The sequence below is a fragment of the Lynx canadensis genome, chromosome E1 (genome assembly GCF_007474595.2).
Source record: "Lynx canadensis isolate LIC74 chromosome E1, mLynCan4.pri.v2, whole genome shotgun sequence".
Taxonomy (NCBI): Eukaryota; Metazoa; Chordata; class Mammalia; order Carnivora; family Felidae; genus Lynx; species Lynx canadensis.
In genome coordinates this window covers 23,067,557-23,090,313 of record NC_044316.2, presented here as the reverse complement: position 1 = coordinate 23,090,313, position 22,757 = coordinate 23,067,557, and the positions used below count along the sequence as shown (strand labels likewise).

General features: G+C 51.0%; 1 protein-coding gene across 11 annotated transcripts in view; it reads right to left on the bottom strand.

Annotated features, from left to right (window-relative positions):
* The window catches only part of HNF1B (HNF1 homeobox B), a 53,990-nt gene extending 32,725 nt beyond the window's left edge, over positions 1-21,265 (bottom strand). For 3 of the 11 annotated variants that reach the window (XR_003964772.1, XM_030296368.1, XM_030296369.1), the window contains exons 1-4: positions 19,882-21,256; positions 14,953-15,152; positions 9,799-10,063; positions 7,903-8,138 (exon numbers count right to left, since the gene is read on the bottom strand). Coding sequence is in view for 10 of the 11 variants with exons in the window: in XM_030296368.1 (XP_030152228.1) it covers positions 7,903-8,138; positions 9,799-10,063; positions 14,953-15,152; positions 19,882-20,225 (1,045 nt within the window). In the remaining variant the exon portion in view is untranslated. Of the gene's footprint in view, positions 1-7,902; positions 8,139-9,798; positions 10,064-14,952; positions 15,153-15,228; positions 15,793-19,881 lie in introns of those variants that run through there. The other 8 variants (XM_030296366.1, XM_030296367.1, XM_030296370.1 and 5 more) reach the window with 5 other exon arrangements.
* Positions 21,266-22,757: the final 1,492 nt, after the last annotated feature.

Below are 22,757 nucleotides of genomic sequence, written 5' to 3'. Positions count from 1 at the left end.
ATTTCTTAGAGAGTTTATTGAAACTTTCCACGCCTGACCCGCCGCCCCCCTCCCAACATCAAGTTCTGATTCTAAAAGGTGTAGGTTGGGGAGATGTGGGTGTTTTTCATGAGTTCCCAAGATGCCTTTTATATGGGCTGGGATGGAGGTGTAAGAAGCACAGATCTTGCCAATACTTGGGTTTCATGGTTTCTGATGTCTCAAATGAGAAGCAGGGTTCATGGAAAAGGAAACTTCCAGGGTGAAACTGCAAGCCACACCCTAGTCAAGAACCCAAGGAAACCCAAAGCTCTTCCTCTCTCTCAAGGCCCTAAGGGCTCCTGAGCCAACCCAACAATACCTTGTCAGGCACCTTGTTGCTGGGCCCTTTATCATACTTAAGCCTCACATCAGCCCTGAGGAGACAGACATCACAATCCCTGATCCCTATTTTATAGATGAACACACTGAGGTTCAACGAGCCCAAGTAACCATCAGAGAGTGAAAGAACCATAGATCAAGCCCAAGCCTCTTTGGGGATGCTACCCCTTGCTACCCAGATACACCCTTCTTGAGTGCAGTCCAGGCAAGGGCCTGCTGGTAGCCAGCTTTCCTCAGGGGATGGAGACTTCCCTGGGAGAGTCATTAAACACTAAAGATATCTGCATGGTGTTCTTCCAGCTTGGGAGGGAGGTGAGTGTGTGTTCTGAGAAAGATGGTTCTTGACTTCCTGAAAGCATTAGAGATTGGGCTTCATCGGTTGACTCCTCAGTGGCTAAACTTACACAGTGGTGCTTTTGTTGGGCGGGCTGCTGAAGCCAGAGCACAGGGCAACAGGAAGGCGTATCTTAGGCAGATGCAGGCTCACAGGCTGAGGGAAGCAGCTTCCAGAGAATCAGCCCTCTGGAGCCTCTGAGGTTTCCTGCGTTCGTTCACTGCAGGAGCTGTGTCCACCCTCCCCTTCTTACTGCTCTTGTGCCTGAAATTTGGGGGAGCTTCCCTCCTAAGAACAAAGGCCATTAAGCTTCTCTGATCAGGCTTCCACCAAGAAAGTACCACACCCCCTGTAATTGGCAGGATCCCAGGGCTAATTACTAACAAGCAGGGTGCTCGAGCCTCCTTAAATTAAAGGAGAAAAATGCCCTACAGGAAATTCAGGGTCATCTTATGAACCTGACCTCCTGCTACATGGTCATGAGCCTCCACCCCTCCCCACAATCCTTGGCGCTTCCCAGCTCTGTTTTTTTGCTCTAAATGCCTATAGTACTGGATATGGCACTGGACATGTGTTATGGATGTCACAGAGCAGTCCTTCTTGGAAGAATGAGAAACTGCATTATACAAGAAGCCAGACTTAATCTGCCACAAACACCAAGATGAGTGTCTAGTTGGAAACCCTTCAAATTCTCCAAAAGTCAGGGTTGAAAGAAACCTCCAAGAGGAACAGAGAGAAAGAGGCGGAATAAAAACCCAAAACAAGGCCCTGCAAGGAATGGCAATAGCTACCATTCATGAGCACTTGCTACATCCAGGGTGCTTTACATACACCAGCTCATTTAATCCTCATAGCCTCTGCATGAGTTGGTGTCCTGTTTTACAAATTGAAACACTGGGGCTTAGTGATCCCAGAGATTTGCCCATTGTCACACAGGCCAAGTTGAGGTTGGAATTCAGGTCTGGCTGCATAGTCTATGACTCGTTGCTACGTCCACTGGATTTAGAAAAGCATTTCCCCAGATTATCTTCAATCTGTATCACACGTCCGGGTGATGGTCAGGCATGTATGGCACAGCCTGGGCACTGGGATTTTTACATTTTTTTTAACATTTATTTTTATTTTGAGAGAGCGATAGAGAGCATGCAGGAGAGAGGCACGGAAGGAGGGAGACAGAATACCAAGCAGGCTCTGTGCTGTAAGCACAGAGCCCAATGAGGGGCTCGAACTCATAAACCGTGAAATCATGACCTGAGCTGAAATCAAGAGTTGGATGCTTGACCAACTGAGCCACCCAGGCACCCCTGGGCATTGGGATTTTAGAAGCTCCCTAGTTGATTCTAAAGTGTGGCAAGGTATTGGGAACCATTATCCTAGAGTGGGGGTCCACAAACTGTGGTCCAAACAGGCCAAAGAAATTCGAATCTCAGTCCCGTACATAACGTTTGTTGGAAGACAGCCACATTCGCTTGTTTACATATGGTTCGTGGCCACATTTATCCCACAAAGGCAGAGTCAAGTAATTGTGAAGACAGACTATACAGCCCAAAAAGCCTAAATTATTTACAGAAAAAGTTTGCCAACCCCTATACCAGAGTTCCTAGGACGATAACCACAACTGAATGCTTCATTTGACCTTATTTTGGGGCTATGTTTCATTCATATATATATGAATTTTCATATATGTGGGTGTGTATGTATGTGTGTGTGTGTGTATATATATATATATATAGCTTCCCCATTTGTGCTTGTACTTCTCATCGAAAAGTGGGTAGAGGCAAAATGCCAGATCTTGTGCCTTCCCATCGAGCAGCTAGCTTCAAAGGCCCTTGCACAGATTTTGGCCGCCCTCGGTACCTCTGGTGCTTAATTCCCCCCAAGTTCCTGTCCGTTCCCATCAAACCTTCAACAAACAGATTCCAAGGGCACTTCTATAACCTGCAGGCAGGGGCTGTGTGTTTACTGGCAGCTTCCTTCCTCCTCAGTGCTGACTGGAGGCAACAAGGAGTCCTTGAATCTTCTAAGGGTCCTTCAGGGGGATTAGGCATGGCCCACGGGGCTGCCTATAGTGATAGCACTCCAGTATCTCCCGGCTCCTTTGTGCACAAGCTCTGAGCCCCACCAGCCCAGCAGCCAGGTTTCTTTGTATGCAGACCAGGCTCGGTCCACTATCAGGAGGAGGTTGCCAGCAGAATCTCTGAAGGCTGGGCCTCTTAATCTCATTAATATCCTGATTGTCTTCCTCAATCTAGCGGCAGCCGATGGGGTGGTACCGCAAGATAAAATGACCTTCAAATTCAGGAGATAAAATGGCCGTCAGATAAAGTCCTTCTGAAGGAGAACCGTGGAGCCAGGTCCACCCCTGGACTCCCAGTCAGTACAAAAGGGTTTCCTAAAACACCAGATGTTTCAAGGTGGCATTTGTTTCTTTTCTGAACTGAAATAAGCTGCTACTTTGGGACAATAGGGCTTATTTACTATGGGGACCTTTGCTGCCGAGATGAATATTTTTACGACCACCCTCATAAACGCCCCGCCCCTTGTCTGCTGCCCGGGGAGGGGGCGGAGCTTCAGAGGTGAGCTGAGGTGACCAGGCTGTCTCAGAAGCCCCATTAAGTTGTTAAGGCATTTAGTGCCCCAGACAGTGCCGACTGCAAGGGCAGTTCAAATCCCTGCCCAGACGGGGATGGGGTGGTGGAAGAGGGGGCTCACATCTCTTTCTGCAGAGTGCAGAATCTACCTTGGTCAGGGGCAACAGTTGGTGCAGGGGAAGCAGTAAACTAGCCAGACTGGGAGACCCCCATCCTTGGCCATGCTCTCCTAAAGCCTTTTGTCTTTCAGAGGGGAGCAATAAGAATGTGGGAAAAGAAGGAACTGTGGGGGTATTGTGTGTGTGTTGGTTTCCATGCCTGAAAAGTTCTTAGCATCTGCATAAAGCAGAAGAGATGGTCAGTGTGTAATAGTTCAAAACCTGTCTCTACTGCTTGCTGACTATATGAACTTGGGCAAATTATCTACATTCCAAACATCTCACCTTCGTTCATTGTAAAATGGGGATATGGGTACAGAAAGTTTCTACCCTACAAGGTTGTCATGAGAATTAGATAAGATGATGCATGGAGGCGCTCAGCACAGGGCCTGGAACCCAGGAAATATTTAATCAACACTAGCTGTTATGATTATTCACATTAGCCATAACCCTTCCATTGGGCACTTTTGAGATTTCTTTGGGTCCTACAGATTTCAGCATCAGGGAAAGCAGCAGCAACCACACAGATATCCTGGCCCAGAGTTCGATTTGTCTAAGACTCAGTCTTTGGACTCTTGTGGGTGACTTGGTAGGGCATGTGAGAGGCCACAAGGGGGAGGTGGGAGGCAGGATTCTCTGAGTTTCAAGCTCTGATCTGACCATCAAGTCCACTAGGCTTGGAGAAAGGGCAAGAGAAGCAGGAGTAAGCAGCCACAGAAATAAAGGTCTCCACTTAAAGAGGCTGTCCATCAGGGTACCCAAAGATTCTTCTGGAAGGGCTTCCTCTCACCTCTGGGAGAATGAGCCTCAATCTCCTTCCCAAAAGATGATAGAAGAGTGAGGACGTGATGTGTTGGCTGAATGAAAGCTGATGAAGACCTTCCGCTCCCCCCTTGCTGTCGCAGACAGCTGCAGGCTGGAGCAAAGGGTACAGTGAGCCAGGCCACCACAGATCATGCAGCCTGGCCCCAAGGCTTGGGCCAAGGCTAGCCCAGCTTCCATTCCACGCCAACTTCCTCCTCCTCCTCCTCGAGCCAATCAATACAAGCACCTGTCTCCAACCAGTCCCCTTCCTCGCCACAGCCCTGCTCTCTGACCTTTTGGGGGCCTTTCTCTTGATTCCACTCCAGAATGGAGGTAGGGGCCATCACTCCGGGCCTGCTCAATGGCCTCAGAATGGGCTGTCATGGGGCCTATAACCAGGGACAGCTCCTGCTGGCGAGAGCAGGGCTGGGAGGGGGGTGTGTGTGCAGATAAAGGCCTTCCAGGCTGAAGATAAATGGCTGCCTGCAGCCTGCTACAGTAACTTCAGGCCCCCAAGAAGAGCAAACAAAGGGTGCCCCTGTGACACTCACTGGAAAGATGAAGGCCCATCAGCGGCAGCCAGGCTGGTTCAAAGCCCCAACTTAATTGGCAATTAAGCATGCATAAGGGAGACAAAGCCATGACAACCCTGGGCTGCATGCTGGTGTGTGATTGTAAAGCCGGGAGGGGCAACGCAGAAAACAGCTGATTCTGCTGACAGCGTGTTTGTAGGGCACCTTGTAACCAATCAGCCGCTGACAGAGGCAAAGTGCTCCTCCTGCCACTCCTATTGTGCCGGACATTCCAGGACCAGGGTCACACTGTGGTCACCGTGGGCAAGTGGGCCACAGCACACCCAGAGTGGCTGGGAGAGAAGGCGGCTCGTTAGGGAAGGGATGCTCTCCTCTCCAGGAAGAAGGTTCAAGGGAAAGATTTGTCTCTAAAGTGCCTCCAGTCCTCCTGGCTCAGAGGCTGGCGTTCAGAGGGGAGGGAGTGCGGGGGAGGGAGACCGGGGCCTTGTCTCCCCAGCTTAGCCTTGGAGGGTGTTTGGTGCTGCTGCTGACTCTGGGTGTTGGTCTCTCCTCGGCCTCCACAGAGCTCGTTTTGTATTCTACACCCACGTACATTCTGGGCTTCGTTAGAGAGCGTACCTTGGCCGTGGGGCCCATGATAGGAAGTGCACCATGAGGCTCTTTGGACTGTAGCCCTCCCTGAGTGCTGGGCTCCGGCCTGCTGTCGGCCTAGCCCTGGGTGCGTTCCCCAGCAGCCCCATTACACCTCACGTGCCCCCCCCGGCAACCTGAGAGGGGGAAACAGACACGCATGCCAGCATCCTGCACCCCAGGCCCCAGCCCAGTGGCCGCTTCTGCTTCCACTCCCAGGGCCAGGTCACATGTCACTGCCTCTTAGGAATAATGCCCCAGTGTGTGAAATTTAGAAGGAAATGGATTTCTGCTGCCGGTCCTTCTTCCCACTGCTGTAATAACAAGAGTGATAATGATAGCAATTACAGTTTATTGGGAAAGATGGTGTTTATACATTCTCTCATTTAATCCTCACGTGGACCCGATGAGGTAGGTCTGACTTCTTGATTTTACAGACAGGAAAGTCAGACTCAGAGAAGTTACATGGCTGGGTCACGCTGCAGTTATGGGAATCAATCTGGCTGGCTAGATGTGGGCTTCAAAACTAAGTCCAGAGCATCCACTCTCTGGGCATGGAAAGGACTATCCTGATGAGCCCCGAGTGAAAATTAAGGCAGAGGGGAAGGGCAGCCACTGAAAATATACAATGTCCCATAATTAATGCTCCATAAATAGGAGTCTCTCCCTAGAAAGACACACAAAACCCTGAAAGACAGCCTTGGTCCCTAGATGGTTCTGGGCCCTCCATGCCAGCACAACGTCTTCCCAAGACGACAATATGCTCCTGTGGGCAGGGACACACGTGCATCTATGCTGTACCAAGTGGGAATCAGCAGGCCTGAGTTCCAGTCCCATCTGCCACCATCGCTCTGTATAACTTTGGCAAGTCACTGCTTCTTTTGAGCCTCAGTTTCCTTCTTTGACGTTCTGCCCAGTTCTAGCATTCCGTGATTTTTTTCAAAGGCCAACATCTAGGGAGACCCCAGAGAACCCACTCCAAGTGGGCCATGCCTTCTGGGACTCCACTCAGAGGGCTCTGGGACTGTATTTTCCACCCACCCTGCTCAGCTTCCAGGACCTGCCCCTGTCCCTCCAGCCCCTCTCTGTCTCCTGTCCATATACAGAAGGCCTAAGCTAACGACCCTGTGGTGACCTCACCACAACCCCAGCTTGTCAGAAAGCTGCTGGGCCTTTGTTTGGTTTGCAGGCTCCCTGACTTTGGTGTGGAGATCACAGGTCCCAACACAATAGCCATTGTCTCCTCAATAATGCCCCTTGCCCCAACCACGCCCCCCACAGCTCCAGAGCCAGCTCCGTGGATCACTGCGGGCGGCAAGTGCTCCAGTCTTGCTCAGTGCCGGCCACATGCCGTTTGCCACTGCCCTCTGAACCCTGCTTTGAATTTCCATTAAGGCACTGGGTTACTCTGCAATCGGACCAGTGTCCATCAGGGGCTCCTCCGCCTCTCAAGAGTAACCAAAACTTACTCCCCGTGTGGCTGAGCCTCCCCTTCTATGGGAGTTGGATCCAGAGAAGCCCCTAGCCCTGGCCCTGGTTTATGCCGGACAGTTTCAGGCTCCCAGAGATCCTGGTGGGAGCACAGAGTAGAACAAAAGCTTGGGCCCCCCAATACTTAGGCCAGCCCCAGACCTCAGGGCTCTCCAAGCAGTGGAGCAACCAGCAGGCAAGGAAGCAACAGACTTCAGAACCAACCCTGAGTTGGAAATGGTGCTTGGTTCTCCTTTTGCAAGCCCTTCCCCAGAGCAGGCGGGAGACCATGCCATACTCTTTCTACACGGGCACCATGACGGCCTCAATAAGCATCCTAATTCTGGGAAGCCAGCTTTCCTGGAAGAACTAAGCCCCAGGCGGAGAAGTGCCTTCAGACTATGTGTGATGGAACATTCAGCATATAGGGCTTCCACCCTGATAAACCCACACCCCACAGCAGAGGCATGCTAATCCAGGCCGGGACCTGGCACACAGTAGGTACTCAATGAGTTTTGGCCGATTCATCAGTGCAAAGACTTTATGTGGCTGTTTCCACCCAAACTCTGGCAGAGAACAAGCAGAGACTGTCAACAGAGTGGCCCTTCCCCAGAGGCCCCTGGGCTCCTCCTGCTGGAGCTGGACAGAGCCCTGGGGTAGGATATGGACAGGGGTGGAGGAGGTGACCCCTCTGCCCGCAGTGTGGACCTGGCATGCCAATAAGGCAGCCTCTCCGTCTAATCTGACAGCCGCACTGACTTGCTGAGTCAGCAGCCACACAGGGAGAAGAAAGGGGACCAGAGAAGACTGGGGAGAGGGGCTCTTGGAGGCTGAGCAAGGACTCAGAGGAAACCTGACCACAGCCAAACACTGTTTTCACAAGAACATTCTGGCAATGGGAGGCCAGCCTGAGCACCATCCCAGAGCATTTCCTCCTCTGAAAAGTCTTGACCCAGATGAGACCCATGGCGGGAAGCAGGACGGTTGGGCTGCCAAGGCAGTGAGGCCTGGGCTGGGCTTACCTGACAGCTTATTTGGAGGAGAGGTGCTGGGCTGGTGGTGGGGAGAGCCGTGGGAGAGCAGGGGGTTCAGGTTGTGCGTCTGGTTGGAGCTGTAGGCATCCATGGCCAGCTTCTGCCGGAACGCCTCCTCCTTCCTGCGGTTTGCAAACCAGTTGTAGACACGGACCTCAGTGACCAGGTTGGAGCCCAGGCCGTGGGCTTTGGAGGGGGAGACGCCTCGCTGCAAACATTCTGCCCTGAGGATGGACAGTGGGGGAGATGGTGAGCAAGGACAGCCAGGGGGAGGCTTGCCGGTGTTTGGCCCCAGACACACAATCCCAGTGGTCTCAGTTAGGAGTACGAAGAGGCCAAGGATAGAGCTAGATCCTGGGGAAAAGCCTGTAATGAAAAAAGTCCAGCCTGTGTAGTAGTTCTCTGATGACATGGTGGGAATATGGCCAAACACAGGTGCAGCACAAGCTCTGTGGCCCTGTCAGTGAGGGGCATAGGCCTCTGGTGTGGCTCCTTACAAGAAGAGAGTAGTCGAGAGGCAGGTAATTCAGGGAGAAGGTCCAGACCAGGCCTCTTGACATCTTATGTTGCTACCCTTCCCGACCTACAAAAGGTGACGTCCTTCACTAGCTCTGATTCCCTTCAAAGGGACTTCTGGTCGTTTGGGGTTTGGATACCCCCAAAGGGTGCCAGGGAAACCAAATTCCTCATTTGTGCCACAGGAATCCTCCCCAAAAGGCAGGCTGGGTGAGGTACAAGAACATGCCGAGGTGGCTGGTCTCCAGCTTTATCATTGCCCGTGAAACCCCAATTCCACGTGTCAGAGAGACTTTTAGACACCATTGGATGCTAGGGAGCTTCTCATTAGCAGGGGACAGAGTATAGGCTGTGACATGTCCAAGCTGATTGCTTTGCCTCCCCCTTCCTGGCCTGACCTCCCCAGCCATATGTTATTGCTAGAGCCAGCCCAGCCCAGAAACAGAGAGACCACAGGTGTTGGCCAGAGCAAAGACCAGACTTTTAAGAAAGTCAATGTTGGAGGGACACCTGGGTAGCTCAATCAGTTAAGTGTCCAACTCTGGGTTTCAGCTCAGGTCTGAATCTCATGGTTCATGAGTTCCAGCCCTATATTGAGTTCCATGCTGACAGCATGGAGCCTGCTTGGGATTCTCTCTCTCTCTGCCCCTCCCCCACTTATGCGAGTGCGCTCTCTCTCTCTCTCTCTCTCTCTCAAAATAAATAAATAAACTTAAAAAAAATCAATGTTGGAGTCAGGGAGGATGGCAGGAATGAATGAATGAATGAATAAATAAGATATCCCAAGGATTTCTAATAGTTTTCTTTAAAATTACATGCAGTTGTTAAGATACCAAAAGAACTCTATTCAGTATGGGCAGAGTGGATTGGACAGATCTGACCAGGTCTTTTCTGCCAAGTTTCCTTTTAGACCAATGGTTTTTCCCTAGTCTGCATGGAGGTCAGACACATGATTCTCATTTCACTGGCATATTTTAGACTCTCCAGAGTATCTTCCCTGCAATAATAGCTCATGGTGTAAATATCCCCCAGGAAAAAAAAAAAAGATTCCACAGCTAACAATCAATTCAACAAAGCCAAGTAAGTCTCTTGACTCTAGGCCTTCTCGGAATCTTTAATATGTTACTTTATGCCATGACTCCCCAAGAGGAAGTATGCATCTGATGTTTCTCAAATTATTTGAGACTTATTTGACTTATTCAAGTCTTATTTGACTTGAAATCGGGGTTCTGTGGAACACACATTGGGAAACCCCAATTTAGCCACACTTAGCTGGATAATCAGTATTTCAATATCCTGGGACTGAGGGGATGGATCTCAGGTCCGTGTGCTTGCCTGCCTGCTCGAGCGAGTTTCTGGTCGTGTTACCTGTTGCACTCCTCCACTAATGCTTCCCTCTCTTCCTTGCTGGGGTTCTTTTGCCGGTCGTAGGCCTGGTACAAGATTTGCTGGGATGCGGGCCCCCATTTGAACCGGTTGCGACGCATCTTCTTGTTGGGGGGCTCAGAGCAGGCGTCATCGGACTGCCCAGGCCCCTGGCTCTGTTGACTGAACTCTGGAAAGAGAAACAGCAGCTGATCCTGACTGCTTTTGTCTGTCATATTTCCAGAACTCTGGACTGTCTGGTTGAATTCTGCAAAGAGAGAGGAGTAGATTTGATAGGGTCTGTAGCCTTCACTTGGCAGACAGACAGACAGACAGACGGACGGACAGACAAAAACACCTTTATTCTTCTCCCCGAAGCTTTGCCATCTGCCGTTATTACATGTGGGGTGTGGGGTACGGAGGGGAAGCCCATGATAGGCTCCTCTCTGCCCACCTCAGTCTGCCCCACAAAGCCACCCCTTTCCTTTCTTTAAAGGAGCTCAAATATGACCAACCATTGTTTTTAGTGGTAATGTGTTTTCATTGGATCACTGGCTCTCAGACAATGAAGCAACCCTCTGAATCCTGACATCTCGTGTTTTGGTGTCCAAGAGGATGAGCTCAACCAAGTCTCAGGTCTAGAGGGAAAGGGCTCAAAGGTACAATTTGCACTTAGACAAAATATTCAGAGACTAAAAACAGCTTTCCCCACCTCTCCTCTCTCCTCATAGATCCTAGGGGTCCACATTATGATGCTATGTTCTTAGAAAAACCCAGGACCCAAACCTGTCGACTGATACTTTGAAATAAATAGAACTGGAGTTTTATATTAGAAAGAGAAGAAGCTCTCTGATTTCAGATCATTTCAAAGGTGATGGTGTGTATGTGTGTGTCCAGGGGTCCATTTATGAGGGAAATAGCCCCAGAGGGAAATGTCTCACAGACTTGCCTGCACATTTAAAAGATGGGAAATGCACAAGTCTACAGACACAGGATCTTTCTAGCAATGGCATTTAATGAGTTGGAGAAAGATAAATATAGATGAAATGATGCTCCCTGTCCACCCAATTCCCAGGGTCCAGGTACATAGTGACCCTCGATACATTTTTGGTTGAATGAATGAATGAAAGGTGGCAGCTCACCCAGTGATGACACCCTAGCCTATATGGTTTAAATGAGGTTTGATATTTACTTGTGGGCGAACTTTGTTGTTGTCCTCCTCATATCTGCATGAAGCAGGGTTCAGGGTCATTAGTTCCATTTTACAGATGAATAAGCATAGAGGCCAACCGCCCTGCTGAGCAAGGACACATAACAGATTCATTTCCTAACTCCTGGTCCCCATGTTCTGGACCTTGATGTTTTTCTTTCTTCGTTCCTAGAGTCCCTCCTGCAGGTCTCAGAGGCAACTCGATCCAAAATTCTCCGAGGTTCAAAGTCGGGGCTACTATTTAATGCTTGAATCCCCTTGACAACATCCTACCATGTGGTTTTACAGTCTATTCCCTCCGGCAATAGGGAACTTACTACCAATCTAAGGATCCATTTCCATTTGGTTCCATCTTCAGAAGCAGTGGGCCTCTAACCAGCCTGGACTCAGGACTCAGCGATAGGTGGTGTTGGGCTTTGTTTGAACCGGTTGCCGATTGGCCAAGGTACAAGCAGACTCCTCGGTGGATGGACCGAACATGTCACTGGGGCCTTTGATTTGGGCCCCACCCACTTTGGATGATTCTCAGGCTACTTAAAGCGGTGTTTTCACTGGTTCCCAACACTTGCTTTAGATACCTGAGGGAAAGTTCTGCCAAATCTACTGGCAGGAAGCCACTGCCTCAGTTGGATACTGGCGGGTCCCAGCCAAGTCACCTCATTCCCCCCTGCCCTCAGCTTCCCTGCCTGTGGAATGGGACTGGGTGAACACCTAAGGGGCACTCAACAGTCTCTCAGAACATCTACCTCTAGTCAGGATGGTGATGGGGACCCAAATTCCTATGGACGCCATATCTCTCAAAGTGCTTTCATACCTCTTATGTCATTTGGCTTCATGGCAGCCAACTAGTGCATTTACCGCAGGGACAATAAGAGGGAGAGAAAGAAGTTCCCCGCTCAGGGTCTTCTCTCCTCACTGTGACCCTGTGGAGTCACCATAAGTAAGAGCCAAAAGCCAGTATGGATAATCCCAAGGACCCAGGATCAACATGAGGCTCTTCACGTGCTATGAAGAGATGTGATAACCATGAATATTTATTGAACCACTCCCCTGGAGGGGTATCGTACAAGGTCCTCTAAGCATATCCCTTTGTCTAGTTCTCACAACCTCTACATGCAAGAAGTATCATTATCTCCACCTTGTAACTGAAGAAACAGAGGTTCAGACTGGTTACAGGACCTGCCCGAAGTCGCATGAATGTGGGGCATCAGCCAGGACATAACCCAGCCTAAAGACACGAAGTTCGTTATCAGCAGCCTATGCATCATCTCTTGCTAGAAACAAAACCCAACCAATACATGCCCCAAACCTTCCAATCTGACTTGGGTGGAGGTAATACAATGGACTCCACTGTTGTCTGTGGCAGGTGTGAGGCTCACTCAGCCGCCCAGAAGCGCGGGGCTGTCCTCTGAGGGGGCAGCCACTGGCACTGTGTTCAAAACTATGTGTGTGCCGGGATCAGCCTTGATACATTGCCTGTGGGGGCCCAGAACCATCCAGGCTCTACCCACCTTAGGGCCCTAGCTTCTCAATTTTTGAAGAAGCAAACTCTGGTCTCTACCACCTCTCCTCCACTTCCTTCTAGATTAATGCGGGGTGGGGGGAGGGGAGCGGAGAGACAGAAAATGTTCACTGCCCATAAAAATTACCTTGGAGAAGCTGGTTTCAACAGCCTCTTTACAGACTCAGAGCCAGCTTGGACAAACAGGTTCTCTATGTGCAGATGGGCCCATGAATATTATCACTTATTAGTTTTAGTTTCTCAAGAAAATTTATGTAATCTTTTTCAGGTTATTTATTTGAGAATGGGGGAGGGACAGAGAGAGAGGGAGAGAGAGAATTCCAAACAGGCTCCGCACGGTCAGCACAGAGCCTGACTCAAGGCTTGATCTCATGACCGTGAGATCATGACCTAAGCCAAAAATCAAGAGCTGGACGCTTAACTGACTGAGCCACCCAGGCACCCATGTATCATCTTTTTAAATTCTCCCACTTCTTTCTCCTTCCAGACACCCCATTCACTTGTGTCTCTCTTTTATTCATCTCATCTCCTAATTTTTATCCCATGTTTACATGTCTTATATTCATCCTTCAAGAATTAGTTCCAATGTCACCTCCTCTAGGAAGCCCTCTGTGAGGTCTCTAGGCAATTTAGCAGTTCCTCTGCTGCCCCTTGGGTACACCTTTATAACAGCTCTTAGAAAGCTGCTGTCATGATCCACTCAAACATATCATCTCCCCCACTGGGCTGTAAGTCCCTGGAGAAGAGGGCCTTTGTATCTCACAGCCCCACACAGTGTTTGGCACTTAATAGATGTTCATACAGTATTTACAGAATGAAGGAATGTTTCTTAAGGTTTAGGTCTCATGTGGCTTTAAAACAGTAATAACGATAACTCAAAAAAATCCCTGGCAGAGCCTGTCGTATGTTTTTGTAAAATGTTTCTTCTCAAGCATGTGGTGAAACTTTCTAGGACTTGTGTGTTTTTCAAAGCTTCTAGCTGGCCTTTCCTGTCTCCCTCTCCTTTCTGGGGGGACTCCCATTGAACACAGAGAGGCAGCTCAAACTGGAGACACCACATGGGGCTTGGATTGGAGCGAGGGCAGGCCCAACGGTTCCCTGGCCTTCGGAGACTGTGTCTCCTGAGAATGTTCTAGGCCTTTTCAGGAATTACAGAGAGTTGCTTCATGTCACACACACAAATTCTTAAAGACCTAGTCACCATGGATGGTGAGTCAACCCAGAGTGGGCCTCTTCTCCTATGCCGCTTTGCTTCTTCTAATCTATCCATTTAATGCTTCAGACAAGCAGCCACAATAGGAGATGGAGGTCTAAAACCTTTCCTTCTGCCATGAAGGCCTTTCCAGCCCACAGACATTGAGACCATAAATACTGAAACAATCACTTCAGAGCAGTGTAGGACAGAAAACAAGAATGATTTTAAAAAGTGGCCATCCAGTGAGAAGGGAGAAATTCGAACCCGGAAGGCAGTGGAAACTGATATCTTAAAGACAGAGAAGCCCACGGCCCAGAGGATAGTATAACGGGAAGGGCAGAAGCTCATACAAAACTTTACTAGGAAAGGGGCTGATGGAAATAATTAAAAGATAATGGAAGTATGGTGTCCTAAAAGAAACATAGAATATCATTCAAATGCTGTTGCAACTTCCCGACACTTCAAAACAAAAATCTCTTGGTATTACTAGGAGGATGGGATGTTGGGACAGAAAGGAGATTTGAGGATGGGGATGGAAATGACAAGTATTGATTGGTCAGAGTTCCAAATGCAGACACTTGTGCTGTGTCCTGATTTAGCCAGAGAAGCTTCTTCATCAGGCAGTGTCACTGGCTCAAGTCTCAAAGCTTTATGGATTTTGGTAAATATGAGTAATCACCTTGAGTTGCTTCAGGATGCACACGCACCCTCCCCCCGCCCTCCCAAATATCAGGGTCGAGTTCTGAATACATCTATATATAAAAATATCTTCAATTTTGTATGCTCTCTTCAGAGGGGAGGGAAGAGAACAGGAACAGTGATCAATATTATTGATTGCTACAAAATGTCTTCCTTGGAAACTCGGATCTGTGGTTATATATCAAGGGGGAGCTGCTTGGCTGACTTGGGGGACAATATTCCACTGTGACTTACTTGGCTTCAAAGGGAAGGGTGTTGGAAGCAGGGACCAGAAAATTCAAGGTACACTACATACACTAAGCACTTGTCAAAGTAGCTGGCTGGGTAGTAAGGACCATGGGAAAAGAAAATGATTGAAGCCAATCCATTGTACAATAACTATGGAAACCAAATCCACCTGCCAGCTTCCTTATATTTGCCAAGTGCTATGTAGGCCTTCTCAATGAAGGGGAAACTGAGGCATCCCACGGGGGTCAGAATCAGGGCAAAGGTCACCACAGGGTGAGGTCGAGGGGGGATTAAAGCACTTACGTCGGAGGATCTCCCGTTGCTTTCGGACGTACCAGGTGTAGAGGGCTGCTCGCTTCTGGGTCTTCATGGGGGTGCCCTTGTTGAGATGCTGAGAGAGGTGTGACTGGTTCAGACCTGTGACGTCGACCACTTCCCTCTGGGGGATGTTGTGTTGCTGCATGTAGCCCTTGATCATTTTGGCAGCCCTCCAGGGGTCCTCACTAGACAGATAAGCAGATGGTTAGGATTCTGGTGGAAGATGTCTGGGGAGAAAGATTCTCTTTTTAGGAGTTTTACCTAAACTCTCTGCAAAACTTTGATCTTCACCCATTTCTCCATCCTTGGGAGAGAGGGGAGGCCAAAACAGAACCTAGAAAAAAGGGAGATGAAATCTTCCATACAGTACACTCCGTCCCTTTCACATGAGATCAGGAGGGCAAAGGTGAGGAGGACTTCCTGTCTTCAGGGATGGGACAGCACCATCAACGCTCTCTCTCATTAAGCAGAAAGAAAAGTTCCCATTTTGTTTTGCTTTCCTCCATTTTCCTGGAAAGTGAGGGACCTGAAGGCAAGAATTTTCCACTTCTGGAAAGTGGAGGTGCCATTAGCTCAGGGTGGGGCTGGCTGATCCTGCAATGATGGGGGCCAGCATCAGTTCTGATGCTAGACCTCTTCTACCTTATTTCCATTCCGAATGGGTGTCTCGGTGTCTTAGCTTATGCGATTGGAGTGAAACGTGTGCCCATCTCCTGAGAAGCAAGGAGAACTTCTTGGCCAAATGCTAAACAGTTTTCAGAGTTTCAGAAAAGTTCTAAGAACTACAATGACATTCCTCCTGGAGTGAAGAATTGTTCCAGTGAGGTGAGGCAACTTAGAAAAAAAAACAAAAAAAAACAGGGGCATCCAGGTGGCTCAGTCAGTTAAGCGCCTGACTTCAGTTCAGGTCATGATCTCACGGCTCCTGAGTTCCAGCCCCACGTCGGGCTCTGTCCTGACAGCTCGGAGCCTGGAGCCTGCTTCCAATTCTGTGTCTGCCTCTCTCTCTGCCCCTCCCCTGCTCTTGTTCTGTCTCTCTCTCTTACAAGAATAAATAAACAAAAAAACAAAAAACAAAAAAAAAGTCACCAGAGCCCCACCTCTCAGATGAAACAGAGTGGGGATATTTTCAATTTCTGAATCAGATATTAAGCATTCCAAATGCCATGGTTTCCTGTATTCTTGCAGTTCCTCCCTGATATAGGGTAAGGGTTTCTGGAAGGCAATGGCTTTCATAAATTTCAAGCTTGGGATAGAACTTGTGTATGCTTTTCATTTCTCATAAACACAGGCACGCATAAGTTTCTTTACAGCAATGTATTAGGGCCTTTGAACTGCACTTATTTAAAGTGTTTTCAACTTCGCTAGTATCTTTTATTGCTTATTAACTTAAAAGTGAGAGATATAATTTAAAACAGGAAATTAAGAAAATGAGGCAAAGTATAGAACAAAAGTATTAATGCAATACGTCACATGTACTGTTTGTTTAATACAGCTGTATATTTAACTTTTAAAACAGACCCAGCACCCCTTTACTGTATGCTGATGTGCATAGTAGCCTCATAGAACATGAAAAAAAAACAAAGGGAAAAAATTAGTTTCATACCAAACAATAAAGAACGTGTAAAGCAGAGGACAAAACGGATAGTGTTGTAAATTAAATAGCCAATTCATTTCTAAATGGTGCCTATCGTAGGTCAAATAAAATTAGTTTTTGCTTGATGAACTTAAAAACCTAGTAATTTAAACATATTTTGTAAGCACTTGAATAATTGTGGCTATTTTAACAAGTCTGGTATTAAATTCGTGAAATCACAGGCTTTGGTGGAGATGTTTTTGGGAAAGACAAACTTTTAAGGTTAATTATATATAAGTTAGTACATTTCCCGAGTATCTATAAAGCTACATCCAAGTAACAAAACATAATAAACTAACAACAAAAACAAAAAATGTGAAAACACGTTCCAATTTCACACATGTAAAATTCACCTTGACTAAAAGTAGTGTTAACAGGTCCGTGGAATGCACATACCCGTATAAACACCCGCGATCATTTTAAAGCTTACTTCTGACGAGTATTTCCACAGAGGTTTTTAGGGCGGAAAAACATTTCCAACAAATACAATTGCTTCAAAAGTTAGAGTGTTTGGATTTTCAAAGTTAATATCGCTTTAACAGATTCTTTGACTATTTCCGTTTTGTTCAAATTTCTTCACCTGTGTTCATTTCGTGTGTCTCAGAAACCTAGCAAAATAGTGTAATGTTCTTTAGAGCGAAGGGTTCTGTGGAAAGAAATATTAGCCTAACAATTGGAAGGTTAAAAAAAAAAAAAAAAAAGCCCAGGGAAACGCTGCAATGCAGCAAACCTTTAAGCCCGCATCTGAGGACAGGAGTCAGGGGTAAGATGGCGCAGTTATTTCTACCTTTCCAGCTCTGACCACAGAATTCACCTGGGTTCACCGGGAAGCGCCCTGAGAGCCGCTTACGTTTGTTCATTGGAAATACAGCTTATATGGGGGGGGGGAGGGGTTCCGACCCCCCAAAATACACGGACCCGGAGAAGCACGAGCCGCCACCGTGCTCGGGGCGCAGGTGTCAAACGCCCGACCCCAGCGCCCCGAGTGGGCCCAGCACGCTCCTTTTCCAACCGTGACTTTGCTGCCCACGAGCAGGAAAGCCCTGGACCCCAGCACGGCTCGCCCCGCGTTCCTTAAGAAGCCTCAGCTCTGGCTTCCTCAGGGAGCAGCCCACTTTGCAAACGCTGCAGGCGCCCCAGGGCAGAGGCCGGCGCTGGAGGCTCCGAGCCCGGAGCCTGGAGCCCGGGTCCCGGGGCTGGACGACGCTCAGCCCCGGACCTTCCCTTGTCGCCTTTCCCTTCTAGGAGGTATAAAGAGCGTCCAGGCCGTCCAAAGAGTGAATTTAGCTCTGTTCTCTCGGCTTTAGAACAGGGTGGGCAAAAAAGGGAGTGCTCAGGAGCCGACCGTGCAATGACCTGGGAACCGCTAGCAATTTCTTGAAAAATTACTTTAATAAAGTCTGAGCACTCCCGAAGGTGGGGGGAGGGAAGGCGGCGCCCGCCAGGGAAAGGGGGGGGGACCTTGGGTCTGTCCAGCGTCTATACCAGGGTGAGGGGCTCGGCCCCTTGCCTTCCTCCCCGCCTCGCTGGAGCCAGGAGCCGGGCGGAGGGCACAGGGCCGAGGCCCGGGCAGGGCCTGCAGGTGCGCGCGACCCGGGGCGGCCGGGGCAGTCGAGGTCCGGCGCCGGGGGCTTGGCTGGGAGCGCCACGCAGCGCCCGGCGTGCGCGAGGGCAGCGGCTAGCCGACCCGCGTCGGCGTTTGGATTTCCTTCCCCCTCTAAGCCGCCTTTACAACTTCACCAATGAATAACCCGCCTCTCTTTTCAACCTAATCACGACTCTTTGTGTATCTTTCTGTTGATGATTTATAGAAATAAATTAATAACACCCTAACTCCACGTGCTGCCGTTTATGTTACATCTCTGCTGCGTCCAGCCCAGCGCGGGGCTGGGTGCGGAGGGGGCCCTGGGTCGCCTCGCGCTGCCCAAATCTTCCCAGAGCCCCGCTACAAGCGGCCGCTTGCAGCCAGGTGGATGGGCCGGGGCCCCGCTGGCTCCCCGTGGCAGGCGGCGGGAGCTCGGTTAGACCTCCCGGTCGCCCCGGAGCCCTGGCTGCTTCTCTTCCGACCCCTCGCCTTCCTGCGCCCGAACCCCGGCGCGGGAGAAACCGCCGCCGCTCGCGGAAACTGCGAGGCAGGAACCCCAAACCTACGAATGGCCAAATACTTTGGGGGGGGGGACTAGAAATCCCCCCATTGTCTTTGCTAGAGACTAAGCCCCTGGGCCCTCAGATCGCAAATTCAAATGCAAGGTCACATCCCACTCCAAACTGCTGCTGCGGCTGTGCGACCGAGGCTGCCTGAATCAGAGCGCAACTTTGGTCCTGGCCCCTGCCTTGAAACCGCGGCGCTCAAGTGTCCGAGGCCACGCGAGGGGCTCGGTCCTCAAGCCAAGCGGCCGAGAGAGACGTGCGGTCTAAGGGTACCGCTGGGCTCCTTGGATAATTAGTAACCAGCTGTCAAAGCCCTCGACGGGTCGGAGAGGCCCTGCAAAGGATCCCGGACCCGCCAGCCTGCCTGAATTCCCCAGGACTCCGGGATGTCGGGGGCGAGATCTGGAAACGCCCTTCTTTCTCAGTAGGCGACCAAATCCTCGGCGAATGTGGTCTTAGCCGCATTTGCCCCCCCCCCCCCCGCCCCCCGCGCTTGCTTAGATATGTGCTTCTTTTGCCCCGTGCGGGTCAGGCTGGGCCCTGCGACACGCAAACATTTCCTTTTGCAAATCTGAACCGGCTTTGAGGATTCCGGATAATCCTGGGGTCTTGCATGGGCGCTGCAGATGGGAGTGCCCTCCAGAGAACTGACCCCCGAGTCCCGGCCCCGGGTGCCCCCAGGCCCTCTGCAAAGAACAGCAGGACGCTGCGCCCGAGGCCGGCCTGCGTTTCCCGGGACCGGGTAGGAGGCTGGCCCGGGAGAAATGCTCGGCCCGGGATTTGTGCGGCCCGAGTCTCTGCTCCTGGGAAGTGGTCACCGTCTCACTGCACCCACCCGCACCTTCAGTAGCGCGCGCAATCCTCCCGCAAAGGGCTCCGCCGCTGCGGTTCTCCCAGGCCGGGAGGACCCCGCGGTCCGGGGCGCTGCCCTGGGCAGGGAGAGAGGGAGCTCGGGATTCAGGGCCCTCCGACTGAGGTACTGGGAGGGGTCCAGGTGTCGGGAGAGAAGCGGAGCGCCCCCCGGGGGACTTCCTTGGTGGGAAACGGACTTGGCGAGAGGGGTCTGAAGCAGCGGAGCTCAGGCACAAGGCCCGGGCTCTAGGGGCTCCACCTCGGTCCGCGCCTACCTGAGCATCCGGTCCACCTCCGCCCGTTGCTCGGCCGCCTCCTCGGTGTTGAGCGCCTGCAGCTCCTTGAGGATGGGAGGGGTGTCATAGTCGTCCCCGTCCTCGGAACCCTCGTCCCCAGACAGGCGGCCCTTGGCGTGGCCGTTCGTGAGAGTATGGAAGACAGGCTTGGTGTCCGGGTCGGCCCCACTCCCGGGGGACAGGGGCAGCGTCTCCAGTTTCACCCCGAAACTCGGGGATGGCAGCAACTCCTCTAAGGCCTGGACCAGCACCTCCTTGGTGACCCCGGAGCTCAGCAGGGCGCTCAGGAGTTCTTGCTGGAGCGACGTGAGCTTGGACACCATTTTCCAAGGACAGAAAAAGAAGGGGGTGAGGGGGTGGGCGCGAGAGAGGAGGGTGGAGGGGAGTTTCACAAGCGAACCCCAAGTCCAGGAGCCCCCCCACCCTTCAGACACCTGTTACTCCCCGGGGTCCCGGAGTCTCCTCCGAGAGGAGTCAGAAAACTTCTAACTTGCCATGATCGCCACCATTAGGCCATATAAGATATGCAAATTAGTGGGGAGGGCCCGGCTTTCGGCAAGATGCAAATGGTCGTGGGGAGGGGGGAAAAGCGAGAGAGGGAGCGCATGAGGAGCAGACGTGGAGAGCTGGAGACCCGGGCCGGGAGCAGGGCTTGCCAGGGTCCATTGTACTCACGCTGGGGGGCTGAAGACCTTCTTGTACTGGTTCTGTTTATCAGCCAAACTTTAGCTGACCTTTGGACTTGGTAAGCAAGTAGCTTGCAGCATAGTGTGGGAGGCTTTGGGGCTTTTCCACCCGCTGCGGGTCCAGTTTTAGTCTGGAGAGAAGAAACTGCCCTTTGGGGGTTCAGATGAGAGCTGGAAGTAGTTAGGGTGCTCTTGGAAGGAGATGGAAGAGGATGCAAAGAGTAGAGACCTTCGGAGGCATCCCAACAGACGCAGGTGGCCGGCAGGGAGAGCCAGCCTGGAGAGGAGAAACTGACTCCTTGGGAATGGACGCGGAGACCCGGGGGAAGTGGGGGTGTCAGGCGGGGTGAGTGCGGATTGCCGCGACCCCATTTAGCTCTACCCCTCCTACCGTTCTGCAGACCCCAGGCCCTTACCACACGGGTCTGGAGGTTTGGATCTGCAGAACTGCTGGCCTGGAGAGCGTAGGCGAGCGGGAAGGAGGCCCAGAGAACCCTTGGGAGGAGGCGCCCACTAATTTATGGTCAGGGGAGTAGCCAAAGGTGAGTCCCGCAAGCAGCCAGGCTGCACCTAGGCTGCCCAAGCCTCGCGGGAGCTGGCCGCCTGGGCCATGCTCTCCTGTTTAAACCCGGAATATCAAAGCGCCTCCGCTTTCCGGGCAAAACTAGAATCGCCGGGCCTTCTTCCTAGCCGCGAAAGCAACGCGTGGCCAGCAGCTAGCTGCGCGGACGGTTGGAGCCGGGTGTCCCCGGGGCCACTGCCTGCTGGTTTATTCGCAGCTCCAGGACACAGCAGTTCCCAGGATGGCGCTCTGCGGCCGCGAGGTCACCGCAGCACTGGTGGGAGCAGACGCCCACCAAGCCGCTGAGGGAATGAAGTTTTTTTCCACCTGGGTCCGGTCAGGAATGAAACCGGAACCGTTCAGCTTTATGGGAGTTTCACCTGCATCTCCCCAGGGCGCCGAGGGGGGGAAAGGAAGGAGGCCTGCGGCGCACCTGGACGTGCAGGCTGGTTCTGACCTGCAGAAGAACAGGGCAAGGGGCTTTTTAGGATCCACCGTTCACAGACCCATAGGCAGAGGACACCCCCTGACCCTCTCTAAGCCTCAGTTCCTCATCCGAGAAATACTGCAGCGGACAGTGCAGGGGGAGGGGTGGTGCATACATTGAATGAGACCGCCTGTGAACCCCTTGGTCTAATAATTGGTGTTCACACTTTTCAGCCTGGAAAGGGAAGGAAGCCAGTTCCCAGTAGGAAAATCTAACCCCTTTGGGGGCTTAGTGTTCTCAGAATCGGGCAGATCCAGCACTGGGGTTGGAGGGACTGGGAGATTAGGGACAAAAATTCAGAATCAGCAGGGAATTTGCAAAGGGGCTTCTAACCAAAATCTCCTACCATTCCCACCTTTAAAAGGCAGGAGGAAGTTGGGACTAGTTCTGGGAAATGTGGAATTTCAGCAAGGGGGAGGAAGGATCAGTGGCTCTCATCTGCTTCATTCTGGATCAAATCTCTTAGGTGTGCTAGAGCTGAAGCTCCAGGGGCGACTGATCCAAGTTTGACTGCTAAGAGTGAGGCTGCCTCTTAAACACGGGGTCTGCTGGGGATGCCTGGGACACGTGCCGGGAGCCAGAAGGAAGGGGGTGATTGTGTGCATGGAGTGTATGGAGCCTTCCGGGAAGTTTACACTGTCTCAGGCTCTTCCCTTGAGAAAGGGTTAATAAGTTCATGGAAATGAGGGTCCTTCATTTCACCCTATTGTCTTTTAGTTTGTTGTGACATATGGCAGGTCCTTGCCCCTCACAATTCGGCCCAATGGGAGAACATTCTCTGCCTACCGAGATCCCCTCAGCCAGGATAATGAAGTGTTCAGAGTAAATGTCCCTGGAGAACAATCTCTTTTTCTCTGTGTCTCACTTGCTATCATCATAGAAGCAGTCAAGTGTAATTGAAGATCAGTTTCTGTGTTCGGCTGGGAAAACCCATTAAAAAACCAGCAATCACTTCCCTTTTAACAACAAAGCTTTGATTTGTAGTTCTAACTACCATGTGCCCAGTCTGACTCAAGTTTTCTTATCTCTCAAAATTCAGGTGGTAGCAAACCCATTCTTTCCCCTCTACCCCAGGCCAATGATGTGAACGTAGGGGAAGTTTCACTTTCAGAGGGAAACT